A 27,858-nucleotide genomic window follows, 5' to 3' on the forward strand; every position below is an offset into this window, starting at 1 on the left:
TCAAATACTAAGCAGTACGGCATATTAAAAATATTAATACGCGACAAATACTAAACAATACGGCATATAAAAAATGTTTAGACGCGTCAAATATTAAGCAGTACGGCATATAAAAAATATTAAGACCGTCAAATACTAAGCAGTACGGCATATAAAAAATATTAAGACCGTCAAATACTAAGCAGTACGACATATTAAAAATATTAATACGCGACAAATACTAAACAATACGGCATATAAAAAATGTTTAGACACGTCTAATACTAAGCAGTACGGCATATAAAAAATATTAAGACCGTCAAATACTAAGCAGTACGGCATATTAAAAATATTAATACGCGTCAAATACTAAGCAGTACGGCATATAAAAAATGTTTAGAGGCGTCAAATACTAAGCAGTACGACCTATAAAAAATATTTAGACGCGTCAAATACTAAGCAGTACGGCATAGAAAAATTGTTTAGACGCGTCAAATACTAAGAAGTACGGCATATAAAAAATATTAACACGCGTCAAATACTAAGCAGTACGGCATACAAAAAATATTAGAACGCGTCAAATACTAAGCAGTACGGCATATGAAAAATATTAATACGCGTCAAATACTAAGCAGTACGGCATATTAAAAATATTAATACACGTCAAATACTAAGCAGTACGGCATCAGAAAAAATCTATTCTATCAAAATATATTACTAAACGGCCATAATATTTAGACGCATCAAATATTAAGCAGTACGACATTAACAGTTGTCCAAAATAATGAGCACTACCAAACGCTAAAACATACTTCTATATATACATACACACGTATCCTCATAAACATATACATTATAGGATAAATACGTGAGAGATTAGGATTTACCCTTGAAGCGTGTGAACCCCAACCTCGAGCAGCCTCACAGTCACCGGATGAGCACCACCACCACCTCCAAACTCCTCCAAACCACCACCATTGCCCCAACTTAGCAACACGAAATTAGCTCAAAATGTTCAACGAAAAGATTAGATCAAGGTGTCATTGGGTGCTAAATAGCAAGGGGATGCAGTTTTGTGGGTTAAACGGGATCAAAACTCACTCATTTTGGCAAGAATTTGGGGGCATTTTTGAGGAAGAAGAAGAGGAGAAGAAGAACAAAGGTGCAGCCAGCAGGAGAAAGAAGAGGGCTCGGTGGACTGGGCTCGCGCGATGGGAAGTGAGGAAAGGAAAGGAAAAGGAGAAAAAGAAAAAAGAGAAAAGGAGATTCCCCGGGCCAGGTGAGGCCTGTCGGCCACGGCGAGGCCGAGTGGCCAGTCGGCCTGGGCGAAGCCGACTGGGCTCAGTCGGCCTGGGCCAGGCCGACTGGCTCGAGCGGGCCCCGCGCGCACGGTAGCCGGCCTGCAGTCGGCCTGGCCGAGGCCGACTGGGCCTACTCGGCTTGGGCCAGGCCGACTGGGCCCAATCGGCCTCGCCCAGCCCGAGGGCGTATTATTTTTGAGATTTTTGAAAAACGCGTATTATTTTCGGAAATGATTAAAAAATTCGTATTATTTAAAAAAAATTAGCGGCAAAGTTCCCCCAGATTACGGGGGCGACAGGATCATCCCGTTGAGCCGCAAAGAAAGCCGAGTATGCAGAACCAATGGAAAGTGGCTTGCCATCCAACCTCCCCGAACGCGAGTTCTTGACCTGTAAATTCAAAACCACAGTAGCCAACAAAATTTGCAAGTCGCCAAATTCAATTGTCGCAGCATGTGAAAGTCGGGGATGAAAGGTCGTAAGGCTGTCGAAGGTTTGGATGGCCAAGGCCACCGAGATGTTGGGTCGTAGGGAGTGAGAGAACAAGGCAAGGAAGCGGGAGGCAAGGGTGTCATTCCAAACCAAAGATCAAGCCAAAAGGAAGTTGACTGGCCATTGCCAATGGTGACCTTGGTCAGGCTACGGAAAAGGTCAAGACCGGCGAGCAGGTCCTTCCAAACATAAGAATCCATGCTATGGAGATCGCCAAGGTCCAGATGAGCGGACCATCCATAGGTGGAAGCAAAGCGCTGCTCCCACGGTCAAGCACCAAGAGAGTGTACCTTGGCAAGGTGTTTCAGGAAAAGGCAAGAATTGTGAGTGCGAAGGCAATGAAAACCTAAGCCCCATTTTGCAGTCAGCGTGCAAACCTCATCCCAAGCCACCTTACAATTACCCTCGTTTGCATGGTCCTCACCCGTCCAAAAGAAGGCCCGACAGCGTTTGTCAATCTCCTTGATCATGCCCGCGGGGAGAAGGGTAGCCCCCATCGCATAGGAAGGTAAGGCCCGAAGGACAGCACGAACCAAAATAAAACGACCGCCGAAGGACAACAATTTTCCTTTCCAGCCGGCTAGCCGGCGATCTACTTTGTCGATAATAGGCCGGAAGGCAGATGACCTAAGCTTATGCGTAGACAGGGGAAGCCCTAGGTAGGATTGGGGGAACGAAGAGATCGGGCAGCCAAAAATATTAGCCATAGAGCTGGCTTCCTGCGTATCGACGTGAATAGGCACGAAGGTACTTTTATGGAAATTTATTTGGAGACCTGTGGCAGCCAAAAATTTTGAAAGCACTTCTTTGAGATGCATGAGTTGAGAGTGGTCGGCGCAGAGGATAATAAGAGTGTCGTCAGCGTATTGGAGCACGGCACAAGGCAATGAATCGTCTATGGGGTGAGAGATTAAGCTGTTGGCGGAGGCAGCCAGAAGTAGGCGCTGAAGCACATCGGCGACGAGGATAAAAAGAAAAGGAGAAATTGGATCCCCCTGCCGCAGACCTCTCCTACATTGGATCCAAGGTCCAGGCGTCCCATTGAGAAGGACCACGGACTGGCCAGAAGAGTTTAGGTTAGCGATCCAAGAGCACCATTTTGGAGGGAACCCCTTGGCGCACAGTACTTTTTGAAGGGCCTCCCAAGAAACCGAGTCGAAGACCTTCTGGAAGTCGAGCTTTAGAGCGATGGTAGGCAACTTCCTTTTATGACAGGTTTGGACAATGTCGACAGCGTAAATGAAGTTTTTAGAGATATTCCTCCCAAGGATGAACCCAGTTTGATCAAGGTGAACTAGCGATGGGATGAGAGGTCGAAGTCTAATGGCTAAACATTTGGAAGCGATTTTCAGGCAGCAGTTTTGCAGAGAGACAGGGCAAAAGTGATTGGGGGAGGCTGCACCTTGCTTCTTTGGGAGGAGCACGATGAGAGCCTTGTTGATACAGCGTAGGTCAGCTGAACCAGCGAAGAACCCGGACATAAACCCAATAAGATCATTTTTCACAAGTGGCCAGAATTTCTTACAGAAGGCATGGCCGAAACCGTCAGGCCCTGGGCTGGAGTTGTCCTTCATGGACAGCAGGCAGTCTTTAATTTCCTGGCGCGAGAAGGGAACGACAAGGGAACTGGCTTGCGAGGAAGTGAGGCCGGAAGAGGCAAGGAGGTCATCGATGTCGAATAGGAAGGAAGATGGGCCGGGAATCCCAATGATTGAGGAGAAGAAACTGATCAAAACAGATTGCTTACCGTCATGGGAGAAGACAATAGCACCATCCACATCCAGCATTTTGATTTGGTTTCTATGGAGACGGACCGAAGCGCACGTGTGAAAATAAGTTGTATTCTCATCCCCCAGGGAGCAGTCCTTAATCTTGGCGCGCTGCCTCCAATACGAAGCTTTCAAGGCATTGTGCTTGTGTAGGGAAACTTTGACCGAAGAGCGAAGAGAGAGCTCGTCGGAGGAAAGGCATCTAACCTCCTCAATTTTGTCCAGGAAGGAAATTACCGTAAGACAATTTTTTGCCAGAAGAGAAGGTGATCATGTGAACTGGCACCACTTCTTAGTCTCCTCCCTTACCCGTTTTAGCCTGCGGCAGAGCATCCCGGACTGGCCACGGGAAGCATGATGGTGGCCAAAACTATTCCAGATCCGGGAAACAAGCTGACCGAATGAGTCGCACAGAAGAAGGTGATTATCGAACCGGAAAACCGATGGAATCGGAATATCTGAACTTACGGAAAGAATTATTGGGACATGATCGGAGGTCGAACGAGGCAGGAAAGAGAGGGTGGAGTTGGGCAGCAGTTTTTTTTTGTCAAGGGGGACTTCTTTTTCGAGGGGTGCTCCAGCAGTTCCATCCTCGTACATGAGCCATCAACATTTAAAGAGTCAGGTGGGTGCCGATCAGTTTGCATGGTTGATTCTGTACAGGACACCAAAAGTCCCTGCACATGATGATAGAAGAATCGAAATGGAACCCCGTTTGATTCTCCCGGCCGTGGCACAATCACACCTTTGCTTATCCCAATACCTCCCATGCCAAGCTGAGATCAAGCAATGGACTTTTATATAAGCTACGGAGTACATCTCCTGGTCTCCGTATTCAAGCGATCATCCGATTCAGAAATTCATATAATTAGGCCCTGTTTGGTTGAGTTATTTCGACTTTTAGCTTATAAGTCACAAAATCACCTATTTAGCCGGTTAGGTGATTTCGGCTTTGACTTTTGGCTTTATACTTGATGTTAGATGATAGTATGAGCAAGAAAACAAAATCGAAAGCATCTAAATAGGTTTAGGTGCTTTTGTGACTTATAAACCAAAAATCAAAAAACACATTTAAACCCAACTAAAACTGGGCCTTAGTAGGCTGAGCAGCTGAGGCATTTGTGTCTGAACCAGTATCAAGATAGAAAGATTACGAGCATACAGTCAACAATCACGTGCATCATAAAATTTGAATTCACCACACGGCCATAGTATTATAGTCAGCACTTCCAGGGTGGAGAGAAAGAACGTTTTATATAGCCATAGTATTAAATTGATTTTTTTCCTTTTCAATTTCTTTTGAGGAAGCACACTAAAGGCGTAGTTGTCCACAAACACGCACGCACACTCACCCCTATGAATACACGCACACACATTATATCCATAGGATCACCTCCGAGAGACTAGTCTAGCACATCATCTTAAGATTGACAAAGTCACCACATGCGCCTCGTAGTTGACGGGTACGTCACTCCCACTGAAATCACAATGCCGGTTAAGACCTGAAATAAATTCAAAGAAATGCGAGCACCCATGTCAAGTCAGAGATTTGAACCTGTATGGGCTGATTACACCACAAGAAACCAACTTCGCTTCAATTTTTGTTCTGGCGACCCTTTTTGTATTTTTTTAGGCCTTTTTAATTACTAAAGAGTCCACTATTTCCGCTATTGGGCTTCATTATGGACCTTGCGCGGTGGGTTTGGTTCTTCTAAACGGTGCCCGGGTCATAAGATGTGCGTACTTCTCGGTGGCGTGTCTTGGCGATGGAGACGTCGTCGTCTAGAAGATTGGTGTTTTGGCTCCTACATCGTCCTGGTGTAGACGTTGCAACCTATGTCATGGAGTCAGTATTTCTCATGACACGTCTTTTCGGATTATTTTTTTGTCTTTTTCCTTGTTGATTCATCGATGGAGAAGCAATTTTATAGCTTGTCTTGCAAGGGGCATGACTCCGGCCATGGTGCGTTCAATGATCTTAGGTTCTCATCGCTTGAGGTGGGCGACTCATGCGGCTTTTCAAGAACTCTGAGGTTAGTTCAGCTTGTGCAAGCATGGTATTCTGTAATTTTGTCAACGAATACGTGGAGAAGCATCAAGATGCGAAGGATGGATCAAAAGGAGTTTACTTCAAAGGACTACAATGAAGCTTTTAGTTTTGTTGGATATCTTTGTTATTTGTGTTCGTTCGTGTATCGATCTTTTGTACTTTGTCTCTTGAATCAATAAAGCCAGATCGTTGCTCTAAAAAAAAAATAAGATGTGCGTACTCTCAAGACTTTTGATCTTGAAGCAAATTCGTAAGTTTCCGTGAAGCTTAATTGATTCTCACTTTTGATGGCACAAAGACCCCAGAATCACTAAAAGAACTTACTCATCTGTTTTTCAAAATTAGAATGACTGATGGACAACAGAATCACCCGGTATTTTTGAACGAGGAAAACACACATGTAAGCGTGTAGTGCATGTCCTGATGGACACCAGAATCACCAGGTATGGAGTATGGACTGTCTCCAACCAAGTTGGGCCAAGACATTTGTAAGTATGTCGGAAGGTCCATGCAGATTGGGAATACAACGGAGTGAGAATCCATAGCAAAGAAAAGTCTACACTAAACGGTGCCCCGGTCATAAAATGTTGGACGATATTTCCTTCACTGCGTTTTGCAAGCCAGTGCGGCAGTGCCATATTTCCTTCACTGCGAATCTACTTATCCCAGTGCTTCCCACACCGAACCAATGGCCAGGTCAACAAGCTAATGAGAGATGGCATTTGTTCCATGATCATTATCTCGATCGATCTAGGTTCAAAACGCTAGGCAGTTGAGGTGTTTGTGTCTGAACTACTAACCTTTTATAGATCAGAGATTGCAGCACACACTAGCTCAACGCATGGACTCGCTGCTAGGCAGTTCTGCACTCCGGGCGTTGGAGAGGAGGGAATATTTAAGAGTTGCATAAATAGGTGGGGGCGTAGAGCATGGATAAATAAAGAGAGGTATGTGGTTCCAACTTTAAACATCACACATCAGCGAGGGGAAAAAAAAGATGTGCATGCAAAAGGTGAGGGGCGGAGAGACATAGAGGACAGGATTACAAAGGAAGAAAGTGTTGCACCCACGAACCAATCACACTATACTAATTATTGAAGCGAAGTCTGACATTGAACATCCTGTATCATCCAAGCAAAATCCTTCCACGAAATGGTTGAAGGACGGATATGGACTCCCGTTTTTTCCTCCTGACATATTGCACAACTGCACATTTGCTTGTCCCAATACCTCCCATGCCCAGCTGAAATCAAGGCACCCATATCGGTGTTCAATATACAGTACTATAATCTGTTCAGAAATTAATATGCTTGGCTGCTGAGATGTTTGTGTCCAAAACACTATACATCCTGACGAAAGACTATGTATGCAGTCGAAAAATCACATCATCAAACTTGAGTTCACCACACGGTAGTGTATCGTGTTATCCGGGGTGGAGAATGAGTATAAATAAACAAGGTAAGAAGAAGGCGTAGATAAGGGAGCTGGTAGATAAAATACCGAAGAGAGTACAATAATCAGGTTAAACTAAGAGTACTAGAACAGAGTTGAAGAGGTAAAGACAATATCATGAGGTGGAGGAGTACAGTGAAATGCTCCATGAACCAGCAGTGTCCACCAAGCAACAACGAAAACTAAAGGTGAAGTCTAAGCACACGTGCTAATTGAATGGGATGGAGCAAGGTTTAAAATTTTAATTTGGACAAATTTTCTGTACCCATACAATGACAGAAATTTCAGAAACTATTCGGATTTCAGTTTTTGAATTCGACCAAAATTTGTCGAATAAGTAGCATGACATAAAAAAATCAGCACAAGTTACACAAGCTAATGACTTGATACTCATTCAGAAGGAGAAAAAAACAGCATACTTAGATTGTAGGAATTAGGATAGAGCAAGTTTACATAACCTACTCTACGCGCGCTAGGCTTAAATTTTAGTCAAACCGGACTTTTTTATCAAAAGGCTAAAATTTTGAGGCTACCGAAATTTTAACCTTGGAATGGAGTGTACTATCTGATTACTTGCAAAGAATGCAGATTAAATAGTGATCATTGACCCCTTTATATGCAAACTTAGCTCTAATCTTGATTCATTGTATCTGCATTGTCAAATCGTTGCATGTAGTTAGGTGTGATCATGTATTCATGCAGTCAGGTTTTAGATCATTGACCCATTTTATGTATTCATAGAAGTGCATAAAAGGCTGGCAGAGCCCTGGTGTGCGAATTGATATGCCGGACACGTGGTATGATGCAGCGTGGCGAGATGCTAACTGCCAAGTCAAGCCGTGGTGCTGCATTCAAGTGCCCCCCCTCCCATTCAGCGTCTGTCCCGGTCGTTTTTTTAGGCCTTTTGGGGGAAGAGCCACGCTCCCAATACCAAATTTCTAGAAATAATTAAACTTTGCGAAATTCGATAAAACTCAGCGACATTTGATTAAACTTGACGAATTTTGATTAAACTTGACGAATTTTATATAAAATAATAAAAAAAACCTAGTCACCTACTCATCGTCGCCGTCGCTGAGGTTGTCCCACCAGCCATTGCCGGCAGGCAGCAGGTTGGCTGGCTCCTCCTCATCGTCGTCATTGTGAGGACAATCACTTTGCCGCGGCGGCACGCCTTCTCCTTCTCGGCCTCCTCCTTCATGGTCTCGGCCTCGCTCCAGCCGGTGAAGACAATTAATGCCCACTGACAAAACGGGCCCACCGCAATAACGCGTGTGGCCGGCGCCCCCGCTCGCCCCCCGTGGGTTGAGTTCGGCCTAGAGCGCCGGATGTGAAGTTGGGCCGCGCACCGGGCGAAAAAACAATATGGGGGGTGCAGTTGGGTCGGTTTTTTTGCGTCGGCGCCCTCCACACCCGTTTGGGAGGCCTTTAGGGGCCTCGACTGGAGATGCTCTAACGAATCCCATCCGTCACCAGGGACGTAAGATGCTCGTATGTATGTTTAATCCATGTCCAATGCTTTTTTTTTATAAACCAGGCACTAGGCATAAAATGAACGGACAAAATGAGACCTCCTTTAGTTCACCCTCACAAGTCACAACCCAATGCTTTTTTTTATAAACCAAAAAAATTTATTCCTTAACAGCAAAGTACATAGGAAAGCCTGAAGCGACTGCTCTATTGTTTTCTCTTTTTTCGAAAAAGAGGATGACAACCCCAGCCTCTACATCAAAATGATACACTCAAGTTTTTTTATTAAATTATTCAACAAACAAAAAATACATCGATCAAGCCAAGGCCACCTTTCTGACGATAAATGCCAATAACCACAAACTTTATGAAGGGGGTGACTATGATCAGGACAGCATGCCCTGACCACACACCACCATGATAATAAAGCAGCTGCTCTATGATCTTTGTTAATACAAGTGAACATGCGGGTGCATCCCTGAAATTTTAGAGCTCTCTTGGCTAGACCCAATGATGCACCTTTGCTTATCCCAATGCTTCTCATGCCGAGTTGAGGAGATCCGGGCAATGAGCTTCCAAAACGAAAGCTCAGTTGCTTTGTGGATGTCTACTGTTCATAGGGCGTTGAGTATATATTTGTGTCTGAATTGAACCACTATATATCATGACAACTGATCACAAGGACGCATCCTGAAACTTGAATTCATGACACAGTAAACAATAATAAAGAGAGTAACAAAAAATGGGGTTAAATAAATTAGAGCACGAGGGAATAAAGACGTACGACAACATGGAGTGGAGTAGAGAGAAATGCTGCTTGAACCAGCTAACTTTCTACCAAACACGAGACAAGGACTAAGCACTTAAAATGAAGCCTAGGAAAAACAATCAACTACATGACACGGAATACTCCAAAGAGATACTCGGTATGGTATCCCAACGGATTAAAAGTAGCAACTCAAGCACATGCTCTTTTACGGGAATTGTCGAGTACTTCTCGGTACTTTTCAGTATTCCCGCATGAATTAATTATGTCCGTTGATCTGTAATTTTTCTCATGAGCCGTAACTGGTTAATGGGCTGGTTTCTGTGGTCCATTGCCGGCTTCTCTCTCGCGATTCTTGTCCTTGGCACTGGTATCGATCCTGTTCCTCAAACCCAAGCTTTGGTCGCCCGAGCCCTTCTCGTCGACCGCCAGCACTCGCCCGCGGTGCGCCTCCCCGGACGGTAGAGCTAATGACCTTGAGGGCATTATTATCCAAAAAGAGCCTGAGAGCATTATCCAGAATGAGGCTGAGAGCATTATTCTCTAAATTCTGTGCTGTCCATCTCGTAATCCGTTGCGCAAAATACTCTATTCCATTCGCCACGGCCTTGTCCTCTTCACGAGCAGAGCTAGCTAACTACCTGCCGGTGCCCGTTGAGGTGATCGGTTGAAGCCGGCGATGGCGAACGACGGCAAGTCCGGCGAGCAGATCCTCTGGGAGCTCGACGCGCTAAGCCACACCATGTACCAAGCTGCTCTCCGTGGTCGCTGTCGACGCACCCGAGCTTGACCTCGGCCGGAGCGCCGTGGACCTGAGCCTCCTCGTGAAGGAGTCCACGGAGAAGAGCCAGCAATGGGAGCGCGTCCGGCAGTGGGACATGGCGTTCCCGCTCGCTGGCAAGGCCAAGGGTGGTGAGCTTGCCGTCAAGCTCGCGTTCCAGGTCATGGAGGACGGCCGCGAACGCCAACGGAGCACACGGAAGAGATTAGGCGAAAAAAATTAGTTAAAAAATAAATCGATAATTTTGGTATTTTTCAGTACTTTACAGTACTTTTGTTTTACTACTTTTCAGTACTTCCTGTTTCTCCACCGTTGGATCAATTAGGTTGGACCGTTTCTAAAATCGACAACCATTGTAAAACTTGCAATAGCTTATTGGATGCTACAGATCATGTGAATGTAAAGTGGATAGTCTGATTTAGTTTAACGGGAATGCTCTGCTTTTGCGTAAAGAAGGAGGAAATTTTTGCACAGATCACTCAGCAAAGGCCAAGATTAATCTGATTCTGCACAAGCAGATCCACGTTACAAAAACAGAAGTTACAAAGTTGCCAATGTCTTCTTGAATCAGGCCAAGATTAATCTGATTCTGCACAAGCAGATCCACGGTACAAAAACAGAAGTTACAAAGTTGCCAATGTCTTCTCCAATCAGGCCCGCCATGGCCTCAGGACAGCAGCTTTGTTTTGGAAGATTCTCTGTTTCACTCCTTCCACAAATGCCAAACTATATAGCTGGCCGTCACAATTGTATCCTTTCCCTCCGCTGATTTTAAGCCTCTAGCTGTTCTTGTCCACAATCCTTTGATTGTGTGCATGCACATAGTGTCACTTGTATGACCCTGGGACTTGTTCCATCAAAAAGTACCAAGCCTCAAACTAGAGGAAGGTCTCAACTTTGTCCTCAGTTTTAACACACAAGACGCCGGCTGGCAAATACTACCCCTAAATTGCACCTCATATGCAGATTTGGCAGCCTAACAACTCTATGTATATTTTTACCGCAAATAACTCTCTGATTTATTTACTCTTCCATCTCAGCTTTATGGAAAGCTATAGATGACTGTCTGATAGTCTATGGTTCAGGATATCGGTGGAGTTGATCTTTTTCTCTTTTTTTTATTTTACCAAACCACAGACGGGCCACCATTTCAGCAATTGGGTTTTCTTGTTGGGCCATGTATACTGGGCTGGCTACGTCTATTCATGTTTCGGCTCTCGGAACTCGGAAGACCTCACCAGCGTATGCCCTTGCAAATATGGAAGCAAATTGCCCTAAAAAAACATGGAAGCAAATATATGCATCGAAATCGGAGTCGAAAAAATCCCCAAAGTTTTATGATCTCAACGAGAAATTTACATACTCCTGTCTATCATGGCCAGTGACCACAGCTAAATCGAGTCCTTACAAAAATCAACAGTGCAAGTAAAACAGTGATGTAGACTCGAGCAGTTCTCATGTTGAGTCGCTGAAAAGCCATGTTACAATTGAAGTGCATTTTTGTTCACCCGTGACGTTTCGTCTTAAACGGTGCCTTTACAAGTTTCACGAAGAACCAGAACATGCTCTTTCCTAACCTAACAAAGAATCTACTCTTAAAAAAAAATCGAAGTCAGAATATATATATATGTGTACCATGAAGATAATCACATTTTTTTGCGAATTGCGACAGAAAAAAATTCATGTGTCAACACTGCCAACCGCCTTTCGTTTTCCTAGTGTATTCCAAGACTTAACTATTGGTTGCAACTTGAAGGAAAGAGAGACAAAGATGGCTTCATCCTTCATGGCAAGAAGCTCTCAAGAAAGTGATGGGATTGCCTTTATTCCCTCACATAAATGACAAATTATATGCTAGTCACAAGTATGTCGGCCCCATGTTTCATTGCCAAATGTTACCCTGTACAATACAAAGAAAAGTGCAGCAGCATCACTTTTGTTTCCCCAAAGTTAAGATTCCCATCATCCGATAAAATGCGACTGCAAAAGAACTATGCTCATTCGAACACATTCCAAACGTCTACATTATATTACCTTCTACCTTTCTTTCATATTCCATACAACATTATCTTACTTTTGATTTGTACCGATTTCTATGATGTGTTCTTGCATTTCAAAAGTTGTCAATGTTACAAAATTTTAACCAACAATTAGTTTAATATGCAAGTTACGTGACACAAGCCAATAATGTTGTAGTCATGTTTAAAAAATCATGTCCTCATTATGATTTTGTAATCATACTAAAACTTAGATCGCACGCTGAGGCAAATCATGACTAAATGAATATTCTTTCTTCAAAACATGGGGACAAAAATAAGATTGAAAGTCAAAATCTAGTATAAAACACACTATCGTGACATCGTATTTCGACTATGCAAAATAAAAGAATGTAATAGGAAACATTTTTGGCTTGTTTCATGTAACAGATTCGGTTAGATCAAAACATGTGATAGAAAACTGTTTATATTCAGTGAAAACAAGTTATGCCAAAAAATAGTGTCAAATTAAAGATATAAAGCATTTCCTTCTTAAATTATTCAGTATGGTACATCAATGGATCATTAGATTGACTCTTACGAAACCTATATCTAACGTTAATTACCAAAATATACACTTGGACAATTCATCAGATATTTATTGCAAAAGCTTAACGTAAAGTCAGTACTAATAAAAGTGTATGACTAGTTTCCTTTTCTTCTTAACAAATCATATAAAATACAATATATCTTTCAAAGAGAAATATAAAAGTTCAAAATTATAGATATGCTATGGAGCTCTCACCTCCGTTGTTTCTATCATGTATGCAACAGATATAGAAATCATCAATTATGTATTTTCGCAAATGACTCAACATAAAGATAGGAGCACAACGTACTGTCTGTTTCGTTGTCTTCCAAGAATATCTAAAAAATATTTTATCCTAAGAAAACAAACAAAAAAGTTCACATTTCTGGGAAATGAGATTGAGCTCTCATGTCACTTGTTATATCATTTTGTGATGTACGCGACAGGTAAAAAAAATTCTAGTGGTGGACACGTCTCTAGCGTTCCAATCGTCTCTGAGTATGAGACTAAATGTTGAACAGTGTGTTGATATGGAAATGTGGAGCCGTTATATCATGTCATTACGATTTTGTAACCACAAAACTTATGGCAGAGGAGCGTTTGATTAAAATTAGAGATACAGAACAAATGAGATTTTAAAAATCACAAACACGACTTTTTCTGCTGATTGGACATTTTAAGGACCAAGATGGCCTTGTTTGGATTTTGAGTCAAACCAAATTTGACATGGATGTTCTGTCTTCTGTGGTGGAGTCAGTCCATTCAATATCTGAATTCATTACAGAAATTAACCGACGATATTCTATATGCCAGCCATTTGTATGAAAGTGTACATGTGTGCTTGTAAACATCAACTTATGCGTTTGTACTGTATTTTAAAACAAAATTCTGACAGAGCCACTTTTAGAAAATCTAGGCACATGTTCGAAATATTGACACGAAGCGCATCTATACACCTCACAGAAATTTCGACCGCATAAAGAAAAATTTAATTCTGGATCACCATTTGTGGGTCTTCACAAATCACAAGCGATTTCATTGATACAATCAATCATACAACCCCTTCGATTATCTTGCGGAACAAAAATATCTCCGGCGGTGAGACCAGGAACGGTGCCACGGAAATCCCTTCCCTTCCCTTCCCATCGGCATCCAACAGTGCCTTGTCTCCCTCCCTTTCTTTCTCCATGTGATGCACACAGGCCGGCCGACGCAGCGACACCGCGGCTCGGTCCTTGCGCACGCTACATACATGCGCCCGCTGTCACATCTGGATGTACAGTCTTTGTTGGACTCGCTACTACTCGACGATTCTCACGCCGCCGTCAAACCTTTTCCTCCTTTTCTCCCGGAGAGGAGGAGAGGTGGAGAGCTCAGCCTCAGCCTTCTCTTCTTCTTCTTCCTGCCCGCACGCACGCCCAGCTCCAAGCCAGCATCTTTCGTGGCCGTTCTTGATCCAACCACCTCGCCGTTACTCAGCCCCTGTTCTTCCGATTTCCCCCCCGCGCGCGCTCCATTGCCGTCGAGAGCCGATGCGACTCGCACCAAGGTTCCGCTTCCCGAGGAGCCCCGCGCTATAGCGCCGCGCGCGGTTCTGGTGGGCTAGAGGCAATGGGGGCGGAAAGGTTGCTGGTTCTGTGCCTGGTGCTTGGCGCGGTGGCGGCGGCGGCGGGGCAGCGGCGGCGTCCCAGCACGGTGGCCATGGGCGCGCTCTTCACCTACGACTCGGTCATTGGCCGCGCGGCGCGTCTCGCCATCGAGCTCGCCGTCGACGACGTCAACGCGGACAAAGCCGTGCTCGCCGGCACCAAGCTCAATTTGATCACCCAGGACACCAATTGCAGCGGTTTTCTCGGGACTATCGAAGGTTGGTTGGTTCTTCACTTGTTTTTTCCTTGGTTGACTATCCCCCATGTGTCAAGGACTTAGAACAGAGGACATTCCGCATAAGTAATGGATTTTATTGGAGCTCACCTTCCACGACTTCAATTTGAGTGATTTGGTGACAGTTCCACTAGCCGTATCTGTAGTTTCTGATCGGAATCGTCTGGTGATTTATTCCAACTCGTTAGGAAGTGAAGTGTTGATGGAGAAAGAAAACTTCCTGTTTTAGTAGTTGCAAATGAGTAAGAAGTTCTTGCAATGACCCAAGAAACTCATATGGGCAGTGGTTAGTTATCACTTCTGAACTAGTTTATCAGTTTGGGACCTTTACCTCTGCGAACTTTAGCATCAGCCTCATTTTTCTTTTTCTTTTTCTTTTTTGAGATCTCAGCATAAACCTCATTGTAGTGGTGGGGATGAGGGCACCCCAATCTGGCCAGCATATCTGCTCTCGGTATGGTGGGTCTTGTAAATTATAGCATCTGCATATCTGCGAATCCATTATAAAAAACAAAAGTAGTGGCCACTTGTTACAAAATGACAGACCATACACATCGGAGTCGATTAGTAGCATTGCTCAGTTCCTTTGATCTGGGCTCTCCTGCACATGTATGAGTACAACATAAATCTTGGTTTTTTTTTCCGAATAAACTCCATTTAGTTTGTTTTTGCTGTCTTTCTGTTTGAGATTCACTTCTTAGTTTTAGGTGCCATAACTGTAGGAGGATTAATTGTTGCCATCCAGAAAGAGGTCAGTTCCAGTGTAATATCTGTGCTTTCGCGTCTTAGTTTGGACTGGATTAGGTCAAGGTTCCTTTGATAATGTCTCTTATTACCTTTTAAAAAAAAGGGGTGGGGCGTTCTTTATATATTCCACTTTAGTTTAATACTATAATTGTTCGACTCATGTTCCATGAGATGCTTCAGTAATGTCTTGATTGGAAATGGAGAAACCAACTGTGCTTAAAGAAACTGTTTCTCTAAACCTGTATGAGGATGGCATTCTTTCTTGACAAGTGTGCTAACCTGGTTATCCTGGCAACAGAAGAGAAACAGACAAAAAGCATACCGGTACTATGGGTCATAAATGGCATAACTTATGATGCTGCATCCGACATTCCTTAAGGTGCAAGAAACATGTATTAAGGAGCACCCGGTTCTTCACTTTCTTCACATGCAAGATTCTCTTTTCTCTTTGTGGCATGTGGGAGCATCAGAATAACAGATATATCACCGAATTTTTTGAACCGGAACTACTTTTCTCATTGTTGTTGGAAAATAAAGTTTTATGAACACTAGTTAGCAAATGAAGCAAATAGTACTATCCTATAGCCTCTTTGGAAATTCAGCTTAATTTGTCAACTACCAGTTGTTAACACGTGCAACTGCACAATTAAGCGTGTAGGCATAGTTGATATAAAAATCTATGCATGATACACCACTTTGAATTGATATAGAAACCACATTTGCCAAATGCATTGAATATGCATCCTCGTCACCTTTATTTTCTAAAAACCAAAAGGCATCATCACCTGCCTTTGTCTGTCCCTGTCTAAGCTATGCTTCTATATGATGAGTTGCAGTATATGTCCTGGCGGTAATTAATCTATAAACTTATATGTGGACAGCAAACTAGGACTCCTACTTCCCTATTTATTCTATGCATTAATAAATGATTTTTGCCGTCAGTAACATTGAATTAGACACTTCCGTAAATTGGGCCATTGAGTCCCAAAAGCTATTAAAACCTCTTAGTACACTTAGTTCTCCATTTTTGTGGAGAACACGTGCGTCCTATGTATAGGACATGACTATCCAATTGTATGCAATAGAGGTCATAACGGAGATTTTGTTTGATTCTTGTTATGATTCATATGTGGTTTGCCTGTGATGTCAGTACTAAAACATGCAATTTTGTTTTCTCTGACTAGAGGGAAAGTAATGATATGTTCAAACCTCAATTTTTCTATCTTCTAATTAGCACTACCTAATAGTCTAGCTAAGTCCTCCACATGCATGTGTATTGAGACTTAATTTTTCAGTCTTATTCCAAACTACTTCCTCCGTTCCATAATTCTTGTCTCAAATTTGACAAAAAATTGATGTATCTATTCCTAAAAAGTGTCTAGATACATCTAATATTTCTACAAGAATTATGGAACGGAAGGAGTACATGCAAATTTAATAACTTTTGTCACTTCAGTCCTCATTTGTCTTTTTCATTCTTAAGGATTTGTGAGTAAATATTTGCACATGCCATTTTCTCTTGTACCCGAGAGGATAAGTTGATAGAACCGCGATATCATAGTCATTTTTCTATGCAATTTTCATTGTCTTATAACCTTCTCTTATAAGAAGTGATGGGTATTTACTTAACTATGGTACTCCTACCTATTATCAAATTAGCCCTCGATATTTTAATATGGATTGGTACCTATGGATGGGCTCCATGCATGCTGTATTACTCAGATTAAACTTATTGTATAGTATACAATCCTTGCATATCTAAGTCATTTCTTGGTACACATATGTATGGATTCCTCATGCAGAAGAGTCTGAGCCCTTCTTTTTTCTTTCCCTATCACAGTCTGATCAGTAACAAGCAGAACTTTTAATAGTGGTAGGAGTCTTTACAAGTTGACATACTACATGCACTGGATGTTTATTCAGAATGGATTCTTTACTTCATCGCATATGACATGGATGCCCATATATACTTTTTGACTAAACCTTGGGATTGCAGTCTCATGTATACTTTTTAACTAAGCCATGGGATTGCAATATGACATATCGATGGCCAGGATGGTTTTTCCTAGGATTGATGTGGTTGCTTGAAAGGAGCCTCCAATTAGAATATATAAGACAGTTGCTAATTGTTTAAATACTAAATAGTCTATTAACTGATTCATAAATCTTACTCTGTTGCAGCACTGCAACTAATGGAGAAAGAAGTGGTTGCTGTCATTGGCCCACAATCCTCTGGAATAGGCCATGTCATCTCACATGTTGTTAATGAGCTTCATGTTCCACTTCTATCATTCGCCGCAACTGATCCAACCCTATCGGCATCGGAGTATCCTTACTTTTTAAGGGGTACCATTAGTGACTACTTCCAAATGCATGCTGTTGCTAGCATTGTTGATTACTACCAGTGGAAAGAGGTGACTGCTATATTTGTTGATGATGATTATGGGCGAGGTGGAGTGTCAGCCCTCGGCGATGCACTTGCAGCAAAGAGGGCAAGAATTTCATATAAAGCAGCCATTCCTCCAAATTCAAACACAGATGTGATCAATGATGTACTTTTTAGAGTAAACATGATGGAATCAAGGGTGTTGGTTGTGCATGTCAATCCTGATGCAGGTATGAGAATATTTTCTATAGCTAACAAGCTCCGGATGATGGCTAGTGGATATGTCTGGATAGTAACCGACTGGCTAGCTGCTGTCCTGGACTCCTCGGGGTCTGGAGACTTTAAAGACATGAGTTATATACAAGGATTAATTGTTCTTCGTCATCATACTCCTGACTCTGATGCCAAGAAGAAGTTCATATCTAAATGGAATAATGTAGCTCGTAATAGGAGCATTGGTTCTGCCTTGAATTCCTATGGTTTTTATGCTTATGATTCAGTTTGGATTGCTGCCCGTGCTATCGATCAACTTCTTGATAGTGGCCAGCAGATTAATTTTTCTGCAGACCCAAGGTTGAACGATTCAAATGGAAGCACTTTGCGCCTATCAACTCTTAAAATATTTGATGGTGGCGAGCAGTTGCTACAGCAACTTCTGCTCACAAATATTACAGGCCTAACAGGTCGGGTTCAGTTTGACTCAGACCGTAATTTGGTACGGCCAGCTTATGATATCCTTAACATTGGTGGTTCTGGGTCCCGTTTGATTGGCTATTGGAGTAATTACTCTGGCCTTTCTGTTGTTGCTCCTGAAATTTTGTATCAGAAGCCACCAGATACGTCAATGAGTGCCCAGCGGTTGTACAGTGTGGTGTGGCCAGGCGACACTACTACTAAGCCTAGGGGGTGGGTTTTCCCAAACAATGGCCAGCCTCTGAGAGTTGGTGTTCCAAATAAACCAAGTTTTAAGGAGTTGGTGTCAGGTGGCAATGGCTCTGATAACGTGAGTGGTTACAGCATTGATATATTCAACGCAGCAATCAAACTGCTTCCATACCCAGTTCCATGCCAATTCATAACGATTGGGGATGGTTTAAAGAATCCCAGCTATGACGACATTATTAGTAGGATTTCCACCAATGTATGTGTTCTCATGCTTTGCTCTGCTTCTTTGATCATTTTGCTATTAATCATCTGATTTCTTTCTTTTTCTTTAGTCCCTTGACGCAGTTGTAGGTGACTTCGCTATTGTGAGAAATAGAACGAAGATTGCAGAATTCACACAGCCTTATATCGAGGCAGGGCTTGTGATAGTAGCGCCAGTGAGACAAGCAACTTCAAGTGCCTGGGCTTTCCTGAAACCTTTCACATTAGAGATGTGGTGTGTAACAGGTGCTCTTTTTATTTTTGTGGGGGTAGTTGTTTGGATTCTTGAACATCGAACTAATGAGGAGTTTCGAGGCTCTCCACGACGACAAGTCCTGACAATATTTTGGTAAATTTCTGTTGCCACTCCAAGGATGTGTGTGTTATTGTAGGTTTACCATATCTGGTTTGAATGAAAATTCTCAGACTGGAAATTTATTAGAGGCAAAGTGGTTATTTTTATTTCCTTCATTCTCACCAGTTTTTTTGTAACATTGTATGTTGGTGATTTTCTAAACATTAGCTATAAGTTAACTGATACTCCATGCTTCTCTTTCAGGTTCAGTTTCTCAACAATGTTCTTTGCACACAGTAAGTCCAGATGCATCACATACTAGTATGTTTAACTTTTCCATTCTTCTTTTCCAATCTGGATGAAAATATCTTATTGAAAAAAACTCACCTCAGGACAGAACACCGTAAGTGCTCTTGGGCGTTTCGTGCTGATCATATGGTTGTTTGTCGTGCTGATCATCAATTCAAGTTACACTGCTAGCCTGACGTCAATCCTGACAGTCCAACAGCTTGCAACCGGAATAACTGGGCTTGACAATTTGGTTGCAAGCGCTTTACCTATTGGATACCAGGCTGGAAAATTTACAAGAAATTACCTGATCGATGAGCTGAATGTTGCTGCATCCCGGTTGGTACCTTTGAGCACAGTCCAGGAGTATGCCGATGCACTTAATCGTGGGCCAGATGATGGTGGTGTTGCTGCAATAGTTGATGAGATGCCATGTGTTGAGATCTTCCTGTCACACCACTGCAACTTCAGAATAGTCGGTCAGGAGTTCACAAAGGAGGGATGGGGATTTGTATGTTCAGCAACTGTTTAACTCGTTATATATTTTCAGTTTCACTTTTGTGGGCATCTTTTAAAGGAGAGAATTTAATCTGCTTTTTTTTCTATTTCGCAGGCATTCCAAAGAGATTCTCCCCTTGCGGCAGACTTATCAACCGCCATCCTTCAACTTTCAGAGAGTGGCCAGCTTCAGAGAATCCATGACGAGTGGTTCACAGCGGCGACTTGCAGCTCTGAGGAAAGTGGGTTGGGAGCAGTCAGGCTCGGCCTCGGAAGCTTTTGGGGCCTTTTCCTGGTGTGCGCTCTGATATGCGTCTTTGCACTCTCGATTTTCTTCGTAAGAGTCTGCTGGCAGTATAGTAGGTACTCCAACTCTGAAGCTGCTGGTGAACCAGGCGACACAGCTGCTGTCGCCACTGCTGCTGTTGCTGAAATACAGCCGACGAAGCCAAAACCAACGCGCCTTGGTAGCTTCAAAGAACTGATACAGTTTGTCGACAAGAAGGAGGAAGAGGTTAAGAAAGAGATGAAACGGAGATCAAGCGAAAAAGATACTCGAGGCGCTGGATCCTCAGACGCGCACTCTGCCTCCCCAGCATAGTTGATTCTTTCAGGCTTCACTCTTGCAGAAGCCAAAGCTCCAGGTTCTTACACAACACATACTGAAGTAGATAACAGCGGTATACTTGTAGTAGGATATAGAAATCCAATTTTTTTTTCCACGGTATCACTGGAATCATGCCTTTATCGGACAATGTTTTCTCAATTATTAATTCTCTGAGAATCAGTTTCACAACCGAAAAATGCTCTTTTAACTGCATTTCCAAAGTTAATAGTACATTACATATTACTATGACTTCTTTTTCTGGGTAAGCTAGGTCTGGTCTATGCCATAGATGGACACAGATCATCCAATAAATGAATTGCCCAACTAACATGAGCAATTTGAGCTCAAGAGCGCTGTTTACCCTGCTTGACATTTCATTAACCCACATGATACGGCCATATCGCACAGTCAGGAGTAATATTTCTTTTCTGAATCTTACCAAACAGCCCTAAATGCAGTGCGGACAGCATCATTCTGAACCCCGAACCGGCTAGCTGTTGTGCTGTTTATCCGGATCTGGACAGTCTTGCGTGGGCGCCAAGAAGAGAACCGTTTAATGATTCTCCTCACCTTTCGGCCTTCCTGGTCCTGTAAAAATAAAGATTACTGAAAACCAACTATTTGTTCCTACTCCCGAGCTAACAGATCGATGATAGGAGTACCAAAACTGCTTCATGGGATCAGTTCTGAAGAGGAAACAGCTTCGATTCCTTTTTATTGCAATAAATAGCACGCCAACAACACCCAAGTTTCAACACCTCCCTCTAAAAGCCCTCTTTTGACAGCCCTCTTTTGATCATAGGAATTTTAGATCCTTTGAGAATTTTAGTGTTAAGGAATAATTTCTATACATGTCTTTTAGATCATAAAATCCCTAAAATATTCATCAAAGAAATTCGGTACTCCCTCCGTCCAACAAAAGATGTCTCAAGTTTGTCAAAATTTGAATGTATACATCACTTAGTGTATAGATGCATTCAAATTTAATCGAAATTGAGACATTCTTCGGTGGACGGAGGGAGCAGGAGAATCCAAGCATGAGTTCTAACGTCATGAAAAAAAAATCCTCTGAGAATTTCAATGCATCTTCTCTCTATCTCTCTTCACTCTTCCTCATATCTAATCTCAAAATTTCTATATTTTTCCATGTAGCCTTCAAGCATCTCTTTCAAACAATTCATGGCATTCAGTATGGCATGCCATGGTATCTCAATTCTACGTTTTCCTTGTCCCTATGGCCCTATGTCCCTGGTCCTTCTGGATTCCTTGGTCCAATGAAGGTCGGTAGACTGCTTGTCAATTCCTGGATCCCTAGACCTTCTGACTGAAGGCTCGGTAGCAATTAACTAGCAAGATCGACCATGCACCATTGTCGGGAGCACAAAGAAAACACAAGCACTGCTCGCCTGCGTGGTGCCGCACGCATTCTGCGAGCTGCTAAACAAAACCAAAAACAACTGTATCCATTGACAACAAGCTAATTACTCCGGTTCCCTCATCAGGCTCAGCTACCACCGGCATCCAGACACTCGCTCCAGCGCTGCTCTGCACGGACTATCCCTTCTCCGGCCTCCCCGTAACTACCACACGGGCACGGACTCTCCCTTCTCAGGTTTCCTTCTGGCTGGGTGAACTGAGCTTTCGCATTCAAGCCCTCCTCCCCTGCCGATCGATCTCCATCGAATCGAAACAGAATGCCGGGGATTTAATTACGGGCCTTCTTTCGTCGTCGTCTCCGTCGACCCGTCGATGGATGGATGGCTTTATCATCATCGGTCGCCAGTTCGCCATCACGGGCTCTGATGGTTGAGGGAGGAGAACTAACCGATTTTCGCTGCCTCTAACGCCGAAAGGGTGGGAGGCGGCTGCGACATAAAAGGCAGATGGCAACTGGGGAAGGAACAAAGCCAGGATTAGCTAGGTTTTGGTTTTTGTTAAAACAAGATTAGCTAGGTTGTTTGGGTTTAGATAGTTTGTAGGTTTGCACTAAACGGAAGGTCTCCTCATGCTGTTTCGTCGAGTAATTAACCACAACCTTTTTTTCACTAAACTGAATGTCGGTTTTCACATGACATGTCGCCTATTTACAATTGAGTGAAAGGTGAAGGTATTTAGCCGTTGATTCAAAGTCCTCTATTATCGTGTTGAGATTTAAGAAAATATTATGCAACTTTTTTCGCGGCAACTTAGGAATAGACAAACTCTTCTACTAAAATTCAGTCAACAATGAAGTTTTTTTTTCCTTCTCCTTTTTACCAACTGTACAAAGAAAGCAAAATAAAAAACATTTATAAAAAAGCCAAAATAAAACATGATTAACGGAGGCCTCCTGAAAAAAGATGTAAAGAGTCTCGTGAACCTTGGCAAAATCTTCTGGGGCATTTATCTCAAAGTGGAGGACCTAAGAATGTTGAACACTCTATGGCCTATGAACCCACCGATATGGCAAGAATGCTCAACCGCTGATTTAGTTATTCCTGGACCGTCAAGGAAGAACTCACACGTCAACATGCAATATTTGCGATCTTACTTGGTAAAGTCTTAGCCAGGAGCGGAGCCAGGGCCGGTGCTACCTGTGCTGTAGCACCGGCCTGGCAAGGGTGTTCAGAAGAAAATCTATTCAGTATTTAGTTCGTAAGTATGGAAAATGCACAAGTATAGCACCATTAGTCTCATCTTAGCACCATCTTTTTCCAGTTTCTCTGGCTTCGCCACGCTGGTCTTAGCGGTGACCTTATCTTTAAGTTTGTTACTAAAGTTGAGTTCATGAATTTTCTTTTCTCGTATTAACGATCTCAAGTTGTTGGTGATGCTCAGACCAATCCAAATTATGCGCTGGACACCACCAATGCAAAAGTAGCGAGTCTCTGGATGAGAATTTGCCAAATTAGGGCACTGGATCTTTGTGGCCAAAACACCATTGGCTCCTTGGCGTCATCGTGCCAACAACACAACTTAGAAATGTATAGTTGCACATTTCTATACTTAAGAATGCACTTGGTTGGCTCAGAAAAATGAGAAAATAGCAAATCTTTAAGGATTTTTGTATGGTGCTATCAGATCCCACCGTTCCATACTATTCTTCCGTACGATTTGGGAAACGGATCCCTCTTTTTTCCAAGGGGAACTGGGATCTGCAATAACCCAAAAAATCCCGTCCGCTTACCAGATGATTTCTGATCAAATTTAGAATTCAGAATATGCATTTAAAAGATGTAATTATGTGTTGAACCTTCATGATACAGTATTTTTCCGTCCAACAAAAAGTGTCCCAACTTTGATTAAATTTGAATATATCTATACACTAAGTTATGTCTAGATATATCTAAATTTTGACAAACTTGAGACATCTTTCGTTCGACGGAGTGAGTACTACAAATGCAACCGTAGCATAGTGGGCTGAACTATTTCTCCTAATCAAGGGTTCATGCATGGACCCGATACTATTTATGCATGGATTTAAGTTCAAAATATTAAAAAAATTGATTTGTTTTCTGATAAAACCGATTTGCCGGGCAGTGGAAAATGCGGTTACCAAAACCTCATCCTACCTGCGCGCTCCTCGTGACAAGTAACCTTTGCGCGAATTACTGTTCGGAAGAAGAAAAAAAACTGAACAATCAATCGGCAGTGTAACGGCCGCTCCCATAGTCGTCGTCGCACTCTCTCGTCTTCCCAACGGCACGCGCCATTAAAGTCTAGCGCAGCACTTGTTGCATCCTTCTAGATTGATCCGAGATAGAAAACCCAGCTGCTGGTCCGGCCAGGCTAGCTTGGCTTGAGCTTGCAGCTGCCGCCGGTACTCCTCCACTGTCCTCGCTAAGCTTTCACGCGCCCGCATTAAACAACACGCACTGGAGAGCTCGCATTCATGGCTCCGTTTCAGCCGGTAGATGGCGCGCATTCACTCCCCCGCGCCTCTACAGTACCCTTCCCCTCCCAATTCACCCCCGCTATATATCTCTCCACCCACTCCCATCCCCCACTTCACTCTTCACCATAGCTAAGCAAAGAAGATATCGATCGATTTGAGAGTTTGAGAATCGAGAGAGAGAAAGGAGGAAGACACGCCGACCGGCCGCGGCGCCATGGACGTGAACGACCTGCTGCTGCTGGCATCGGCGGTGCTGCTTGGCACCATGTGGTGGCGGCGCTGCTCCAAGACGGGCGGCGTGGACGGGCTGCCGCCAGGCCCGCCGGGCTGGCCCGTGGTCGGGAACCTCTTCCAGGTGATCCTCCAGCGGCGGCCCTTCATGTACGTGGTCCGGGACCTCCGCCAGAAATACGGGCCCATCTTCACAATGCGGATGGGGCAACGCACCTTAATCATCGTCACGTGCCCGGACCTCATCCACGACGCGCTCGTCAGGCAAGGGCCCATGTTCGCGAGCCGGCCCGCCGACAGCCCGATCCGGCTCCTCTTCAGCGTGGGCAAATGCACCGTCAACTCGGCGCCCTACGGCCCGCTCTGGCGGGCCCTGCGGCGGAACTTCGTGTCGGAGATCGTATCGCCGGGCCGGGTCAAGGGCTTCTCGTGGATCCGGGAGTGGGCCATGGCGGGCCACCTCCGCCGTGCCCGCGCCGAGCACGCGGCCCACGGCGCCGTCCGGATGATGGCCGGCTGCCGCCTCACCATCTGCAGCATCCTCATCTGCATCTGCTTCGGCGCCAAGATCCCCGAGACGCTCATCGTGGAGATCGAGGAGGTGCTCAAGGACGTCATGATGATCTCGCTGCCGAAGCTTCCCGACTTCCTGCCGCTGCTCACGCCGCTGTTCAGGAAGCAGCTGGGGGAGGCCAGGGCGCTGAGGAAGAGGCAGCTGGGGTGCCTGGCCCCGCTTGTCAGGGCAAGGAGGGAGTTCTTGCAGAATGGGGGGAAGACGGGGGAGATTATTGGGGGAGTGGAGATGATGAGCCCGTCGGGGGAAGCGTATGTGGACTCGCTGTTTGATCTCGAGCCGCCGGGGAGAGGGAAGAGGCTCGGCGAGGAGGAGCTGGTGACGCTCTGCTCTGAGGTCATGAGCGCCGGCACTGACACTAGCGCCACCGCGCTGGAGTGGGCCATGATGCACTTGATTCTTGATCCCAAGGCCCAGGAGAGGGTCTACGATGAGGTCGTCGCCAAGGCCGGCAAGACCGCCCGGATCACCGAGGCCGACGTCGAGGACATGCCCTACCTGCAGGTATTTACGCGCGTAACCCCTTTCTAATCATTGCATTACAAGTTCTTGTCATTCTAGCATCAGATTTTTTTTACAGCTGCTGAATTGTTACAGTACAGAAAATTGTTCGTGCATATGCAGTTTTGTTGTTAATTTAGGCAAATTAAATCCTAGCTAGGAATGTCACACCGGCCGGCCGTCACCATCCAACTAACATATCGATCGACCGGTCGGTCTCATGTTTCCTTTTCCTGCTCGGTTTCTCGGACCTCCGAACCAAGATAGCGGCTACTAATTAAGGAATTAGGACCGTTCACGTTTTTGGGTGCCACTAAGAGCAAAGCAGCTGGTGCCCAAACAATCATTTGAAACGACGTTTCCCTAGCTCAGACCTCTAGTCAAGCGAAAGCGACATAGTATCAATGCAAGAAAACCAAAAAAGATCAACAATTTTGGAGGCCACCACCTTGTTAATTAAAATGGTCTGTTCCTAATTAACAACCCCTGATGCTGATGCCGATGGCTTAATTGTCTTGTCCGCAGGCGGTGGTGAAGGAGACGTTCCGGCGGCACCCGCCGAGCCACTTCGTGCTGTCGCACGCGGCGACGCGGGACACGGAGCTGGGCGGCTACCGGGTGCCGGCGACGGCCAGCGTGGAGTTCTACACGGCGTGGATCACGGAGAACCCGGCCACGTGGCCGGACCCGGACGCGTGGCGGCCGGAGCGGTTCCTGGAAGGCGGGGAAGGGCACGACACCGACATCACGGGGACACGGGCGCTCAGGATGATGCCGTTTGGCGCCGGCCGCCGCATCTGCCCCGCAGCCACGCTCGGGGTGCTCCACATCCAGCTCATGCTCGCCAACATGGTCCGCGAGCTCCGGTGGGTCCCGCCCGCCGGCGAGGGCCCGCCCGACCCCGCCGAGACCTTCGCCTTCACCGTCGTCATGAAGAACCCGCTCCGGGCCGCCATTGTCGAGCGCAACCAGCCGCCGCTGCTGCAGCCCGCCAATTAATGCCTTTAACCGCGTCATCCGGGGTTGCGGTAGACGTACTACGGCTAGGTGGATTATGGCGGCTATATATAAATACTCCATGATCGAAACGGCTCGATCTGCTAGCGGTTAATTATATTATTCGTTGGTTCATGGATGGATGGATGGATAATGCATCATGAGGCTGTCTTGATTTTGTGAATTTTTTTTCCTCTTCTTGGTTCGTAGTGCTCGATCGACATTTTCTTCTTCATTTGATCCCACAAGTGTACCTATGACCCAGCTCTGCTGCTAGATCGATCGATCGATCTGCTCATATATATTGCTTCTCTTGTCCTCAATTCCTTTAACTTGAGCTTTCTAACAACGTCAATTTCATGCAAGCAATGAATGGATAATGATGCTGGCAAATGTGATTTGGTCAGAGGTACTGGTACTACCAAGTTGGGGTTTCATGCGCCGAAAGACACTGGCCAGTTCAAAGCCTTGCTCTGCTCCACTTGTAGCGTTTGGATCTCTGTTTGTTCGGTTAAAGACAGTACTGGATCAGTTATCTATGCAACTGAAACGTTATGTCATTTCCCGTTTTCTGTACTTCATACTTATATAATATTTGGAGAGATTAAAAGAGGTTAATTCAGATGTTTCAACTCGCAACCAAGAATCACACGGGATATGTTGGGCAGAACATAGACATCTATGCAAAAAAAAAAAATTGTGACAGCGAGACAAGCTATTTTTACTAACAGACATGTGCATTTCCTTTCACAAAAAAAAAAACATACATGGACATCGAGCATCTATAGCAGTACGGCTTCACTGAAGCGGTTGGTAAGCAGTATAGTAATCAGAAGTGCGACTTATAAATGAGTGGCAATTAAGCTTAGGATTCTATCTAAACGAGCCAGTACCCGCTCTGAATTAGAAAAACCATTCAACATATGTTCCATTCGTTGTCCCGCAACAAAGAGGCCATCGGCGTCACAAAGAATTTAGATTCCAAACCTCCATATTTTTTTCCTTGTAAAATCAAAACAATCGCAAAATTCAGCAATAACCATAGCTAAAATGCATTGAACTCGATATGGTACGTACCACAGCAACGCGCCATGGCAACGTAACCCAACCAACCGGCCCCTTCTTTACTGCGGAGAGAAGAAGAAGGGGGAACAGCGCGCTCAGAGAAGCTGCTTGCTTGGTCATGACTCATGGCCGCTCATGACC

General features: G+C 44.4%; 2 protein-coding genes and 1 long non-coding RNA gene across 6 annotated transcripts; 2 read left to right on the plus strand and 1 right to left on the minus strand.

The window, feature by feature from the left end:
* Positions 1-13,849: 13,849 nt before the first annotated feature.
* On the plus strand, positions 13,850-20,673 carry LOC100842314 (glutamate receptor 3.5). 4 transcript variants are annotated; one of them, XR_002961343.1, is made up of 6 exons: positions 13,852-14,492; positions 17,438-18,783; positions 18,860-19,137; positions 19,348-19,379; positions 19,481-19,882; positions 19,985-20,167. XR_002961343.1 is itself a non-coding variant. In XM_003563370.4 (6 exons), exons 1-6 carry the CDS (start codon positions 14,237-14,239, stop codon positions 20,468-20,470), a joined length of 2,805 nt encoding a protein of 934 aa, XP_003563418.1. In that variant the 5' UTR covers positions 13,874-14,236; the 3' UTR covers positions 20,471-20,673. The 4 variants fall into 4 exon arrangements, 3 of the variants coding, with proteins under 3 accessions (XP_024312085.1, XP_024312082.1, XP_003563418.1); XM_003563370.4 differs by having other exon boundaries at positions 13,874-14,492; positions 19,476-19,882; positions 19,985-20,673; XM_024456317.1 differs by lacking the exon at positions 19,985-20,167 and having other exon boundaries at positions 13,850-14,492; positions 19,348-19,404; positions 19,481-19,623.
* Positions 14,573-15,137, minus strand: LOC112269500. Its single transcript, XR_002961353.1, has 2 exons — positions 14,841-15,137; positions 14,573-14,729 (listed from the first exon to the last, which is right to left on the minus strand). It is a non-coding gene; the product is annotated as an uncharacterized LOC112269500 (long non-coding RNA).
* A 3,533-nt stretch (positions 20,674-24,206) lies between the features above and the next one.
* On the plus strand, positions 24,207-26,984 carry LOC104581380 (cytochrome P450 77A1). Its single transcript, XM_010228862.3, has 2 exons — positions 24,207-25,659; positions 26,182-26,984. Exons 1-2 carry the CDS (start codon positions 24,565-24,567, stop codon positions 26,653-26,655), a joined length of 1,569 nt encoding a protein of 522 aa, XP_010227164.1. The 5' UTR covers positions 24,207-24,564; the 3' UTR covers positions 26,656-26,984.
* The last annotated feature ends 874 nt before the right edge of the window (positions 26,985-27,858 follow it).

The sequence above is a fragment of the Brachypodium distachyon genome, chromosome 1 (assembly GCF_000005505.3).
Source record: "Brachypodium distachyon strain Bd21 chromosome 1, Brachypodium_distachyon_v3.0, whole genome shotgun sequence".
NCBI classification, from domain to species: domain Eukaryota; kingdom Viridiplantae; phylum Streptophyta; class Magnoliopsida; order Poales; family Poaceae; genus Brachypodium; species Brachypodium distachyon.